Genomic DNA, 4,912 nt, shown 5'->3' with positions numbered 1-4,912 from the left:
CACCCACACACACACACACACACACACACACACACACACACACACACACACACACACACACACACACACACACATATATAGATCATAATGTCATAACTACACACATATGTCAGTGTATACAGAGTAATCAGCATATAAACACACTGGTTCTGTCGGTGATCGTTAGACTGACCGTGTCTCGCCTTAAGCTCGTTTTATCTGCCGTTAATGCGCGGGATCCGGTACAAACACATTCTAACACGCAGCAGCGCTCACTAGAACACAGTCCGCCGTTAAACGGATGGAAACGCGATCCGGTTCGTCCGTGTCGGTTCCGGTCCGCTCGCTCTCGCGTGACGTCATCGCGCACGCGTCACGTTTATGGGATTACATCTCCGCCACAATTCTGCACGCGAAAGGTATTTTGAGCGCGCAAAAGTGCGTTTTGAACGCACACGAACTGAGTTTTGTGAAGAAAATGTTTGTCTCGCAAAGAAGAAAGTATTTCTAGCGCACGGAAATCAATTTTGCATTTAAAATAAGTTTTTGGATGTGTGCTGACCTTCTGTTTTGCGCGTGCAGTGTTTCACTAGCGATGCCCTCAGTGCTAAACACCAACAAGTGCTCAACACAACCCAGTGTTACAATATGCCATAATTCCAGCCAATCAGAGACCAGGCTGCTAAATTCTGATTGGCTGCCTTGACAACCAATCACAGCATTTCTTGCATTACCTCCACAGCAGAAGAGGACAAATACAGTGCATGCATAATTATTATGCAAGTTGATATTCTGATCATATTTTTTTCCAAGCACATTTGACCAATTCCAAACGACGTCAATCTTAATAACTACTATTAATCTTGTATTTAATCAGTTCTAATTAACATATAATTATTCATGAAGGCTGGAAGTGAAAAATGTCTCATATTCAAGTGTGCATAATTATTAAGCAGATTTTCTTTTACGCTGGTGTTTAGCAGCACTGAGGGCATCAGGTGAGCACGCTAGTGAAACACTGCAGTGAAACAGAAGGTCAGCACACATCCAAAAACTTATTTTAATTGCAAAATTGATTTTCGTGCGCTCGAAATACTTGTTTCTTTGCGAAACTAATATTTTCTCCACAAAACTCAGATCGCGCGTGTGCAAAATGCACTTTTGTGCGCTCTAAATATGATTTTTCATACGCAGAATTGTGGCGGAGATCTAAGCCTATACACCGCGTAAACACGCGCGGACAGCATTCACTGATTTACACAAAGAACGCCATACATAGAGCTCATAATTCAACATTTATTCAGCAAACAACATTTTTCATTTAGTTAAATATGACGCAGTCGCGTTGGATTACGTGAGGGCGGAGCTACACTGCTGAACAGCCAATCACAGCACAGATTGACACGTGACAGGTGGCTTTGACGTTGTTTGTTTACGGCTGAGCTGAAACTGAAGCGCATTAATGCACGTGTTTACACTAAATTCATCGATAAAAGCATTGATTTCATGTGAATGTGACACTAACCGCCAATACAGTTCTCACATTTAAAACCTTATATTTAATATTTTATGATGATATGTGTATGTTACAGTACTATTGTTGTCAAGCGATTAATCGCGTCCAAAATCAAGGTTTTTGTTTATATGTGTGTACTGTTTATTTATTATGTATTTGTAAATACACACATTTAGTTTATATTTTCAAAAAATATTTACATGTATATATTTATATTCATAACATTTATATTGTATATAGATATATAAACATAACATATTTTTCTTAAATATATACATGCATGTGTGTAGTTTTATATACATAATAAATATACACAGTACACATATTTTGTAAACAAAAACTTTTATTTTGGATGCGATTAATCATTTGACGGCACTACACTAAATATACAATTCATCGATAAAAGCAGTGATTTCATAACTGCCTATACAGTTCACACATTTAAAAGCTTTTATTTAATATTTTATTATGATAGAGAGTTTTTAACAGACAATGATATGTGTATGTTTACACGGGTTACAGTAAGAACATTTGGAGGAAGAGAACATATCTGTATGGGTGCTTTGGCAACATTATGTGTAAAACAATCATGCCAATCATGATCAAACAAATCAACAATCATGACTCAAACGACGCTTGATTTTGTGGAGAAGCTGTATGAACACAAACTCTGTACATATAAGACTGTGTATGTGTGCGGTGCGCTGACAGAAGTCTATTTAGCAGCTGTGGTTTCCTCCAGTGTCTGCAGCAGAAGGTCGTGGAGAGGTTTGCTGAGGGTTTGATATCCAGCCGCTGTCAGATGCAGGAAGTCAAACATGTCATGTTTTGAGATACTTCCGTCTGATTGGACGAACTCAGCGCTGACGTCCAGAAACTGAGCTTGGCCGAGCCGCGGTACAGACGAGCGCAATAACTCATTCACCGCCGCATTCTTCTCACGCATCGGGTTCTGATGCTCTCCACGAGGAAGAAGACCCTGAGAATGACACACAGAGACTCTGAGTGTGTGTGTGTGTGTGTGAGAGAGAGAGAGAGAGTGTGTGTGTGTGTGAGAGAGAGAGAGAGAGTGTGTTGAATTATGAGCTCTATGTATGGCGTTCTTTGTGTAAATCAGTGAATGATGTCCGCGCGTGTTTACGCAGTGTATAGGCTTAGATCTCCGCCACAATTCTGCGCATGAAAAATCATATTTAGAGCGCACAAAAGTGCATTTTGCACACGCGCGATCTGAGTTTTGTGGAGAAAATATTAGTTTCGCAAAGAAACAAGTATTTCGAGCGCACGAAAATCAATTTTGCAATTAAAATAAGTTTTTGGATGTGTGCTGACCTTCTGTTTTGCGCGTGCAGTGTTTCACTAGCGATGCCCTCAGTGCTAAACACCAACAAGTGCTCAACACAACCCAGTGTTACAATATGCCATAATTCCAGCCAATCAGAGACCAGGCTGCTAAATTCTGATTGGCTGCCTTGACAACCAATCACAGCATTTCTTGCATTACCTCCACAGCAGAAGAGGACAAATACAGTGCATGCATAATTATTATGCAAGTTGATATTCTGATCATATTTTTTTCCAAGCACATTTGACCAATTCCAAACGACGTCAATCTTAATAACTACTATTAATCTTGTATTTAATCAGTTCTAATTAACATATAATTATTCATGAAGGCTGGAAGTGAAAAATGTCTCATATTCAAGTGTGCATAATTATTAAGCAGATTTTCTTATTACTTGTTGGTGTTTAGCACTGAGGGCATCGCTAGTGAAACACTGCACGCGCAAAACAGAAGGTCAGCACACATCCAAAAACTTATTTTAATTGCAAAATTGATTTTCGTGCGCTCGAAATACTTGTTTCTTTGCGAAACTAATATTTTCTCCACAAAACTCAGATCGCGCGTGTGCAAAATGCACTTTTGTGCGCTCTAAATATGATTTTTCATACGCAGAATTGTGGCGGAGATCTAAGCCTATACACCGCGTAAACACGCGCGGACAGCATTCACTGATTTACACAAAGAACGCCATACATAGAGCTCATAATTCAACATTTATTCAGCAAACAACATTTTTCATTTAGTTAAATATGACGCAGTCGCGTTGGATTACGTGAGGGCGGAGCTACACTGCTGAACAGCCAATCACAGCACAGATTGACACGTGACAGGTGGCTTTGACGTTGTTTGTTTACGGCTGAGCTGAAACTGAAGCGCATTAATGCACGTGTTTACACTAAATTCATCGATAAAAGCATTGATTTCATGTGAATGTGACACTAACCGCCAATACAGTTCTCACATTTAAAACCTTATATTTAATATTTTATGATGATATGTGTATGTTACAGTACTATTGTTGTCAAGCGATTAATCGCGTCCAAAATCAAGGTTTTTGTTTATATGTGTGTACTGTTTATTTATTATGTATTTGTAAATACACACATTTAGTTTATATTTTCAAAAAATATTTACATGTATATATTTATATTCATAACATTTATATTGTATATAGATATATAAACATAACATATTTTTCTTAAATATATACATGCATGTGTGTAGTTTTATATACATAATAAATATACACAGTACACATATTTTGTAAACAAAAACTTTTATTTTGGATGCGATTAATCATTTGACGGCACTACACTAAATATACAATTCATCGATAAAAGCAGTGATTTCATAACTGCCTATACAGTTCACACATTTAAAAGCTTTTATTTAATATTTTATTATGATAGAGAGTTTTTAACAGACAATGATATGTGTATGTTTACACGGGTTACAGTAAGAACATTTGGAGGAAGAGAACATATCTGTATGGGTGCTTTGGCAACATTATGTGTAAAACAATCATGCCAATCATGATCAAACAAATCAACAATCATGACTCAAACGACGCTTGATTTTGTGGAGAAGCTGTATGAACACAAACTCTGTACATATAAGACTGTGTATGTGTGCGGTGCGCTGACAGAAGTCTATTTAGCAGCTGTGGTTTCCTCCAGTGTCTGCAGCAGAAGGTCGTGGAGAGGTTTGCTGAGGGTTTGATATCCAGCCGCTGTCAGATGCAGGAAGTCAAACATGTCATGTTTTGAGATACTTCCGTCTGATTGGACGAACTCAGCGCTGACGTCCAGAAACTGAGCTTGGCCGAGCCGCAGTACAGACGAGCGCAATAACTCATTCACCGCCGCATTCTTCTCACGCATCGGGTTCTGATGCTCTCCACGAGGAAGAAGACCCTGAGAATGACACACAGAGACTCTGAGTGTGTGTGTGTGTGTGTGAGAGAGAGAGAGAGAGTGTGTGTGTGTGTGAGAGAGAGAGAGAGAGTGTGTGTGTGTGTGAGAGAGAGAGAGAGAGTGTGTGTGTGTGTGTGTGTGTGTGAGAGAGAGAGAGAG

At 39.0% G+C, this 4,912-nt stretch overlaps 2 protein-coding genes across 5 annotated transcripts in view; both read right to left on the bottom strand.

Annotated features, from left to right (window-relative positions):
- sidt2 (SID1 transmembrane family, member 2) overlaps positions 1 to 601 on the bottom strand; it is a 32,074-nt gene extending 31,473 nt beyond the window's left edge. For 2 of the 4 annotated variants that reach the window (XM_016241131.1, XM_016241135.1), the window contains exon 1: positions 173 to 470. The gene's annotated coding sequence lies outside the window, so the exon portion shown is untranslated. Of the gene's footprint in view, positions 1 to 172; positions 472 to 541 lie in introns of those variants that run through there. The other 2 variants (XM_016241132.1, XM_016241134.1) reach the window with 2 other exon arrangements.
- Positions 602 to 4,129: 3,528 nt separating this feature from the next.
- Positions 4,130 to 4,912, bottom strand: part of LOC107557648 (platelet-activating factor acetylhydrolase IB subunit beta) — a 2,827-nt gene continuing 2,044 nt past the window's right edge. The window contains exon 5 of the mRNA XM_016241127.1: positions 4,130 to 4,753. Coding sequence (XP_016096613.1) covers positions 4,490 to 4,753 — 264 coding nt within the window. The 3' untranslated portion in view covers positions 4,130 to 4,489. The remainder of the gene's footprint in view (positions 4,754 to 4,912) is intronic.

Source organism: Sinocyclocheilus grahami, unplaced genomic scaffold (assembly GCF_001515645.1).
Source record: "Sinocyclocheilus grahami isolate Dianchi unplaced genomic scaffold, SAMN03320097.WGS_v1.1 scaffold613.1, whole genome shotgun sequence".
NCBI lineage: Eukaryota > Metazoa > Chordata > Actinopteri > Cypriniformes > Cyprinidae > Sinocyclocheilus > Sinocyclocheilus grahami.
The sequence above is the reverse complement of the archived record's forward strand: the minus strand, read 5'-3'. Positions and strand labels throughout refer to the sequence as shown.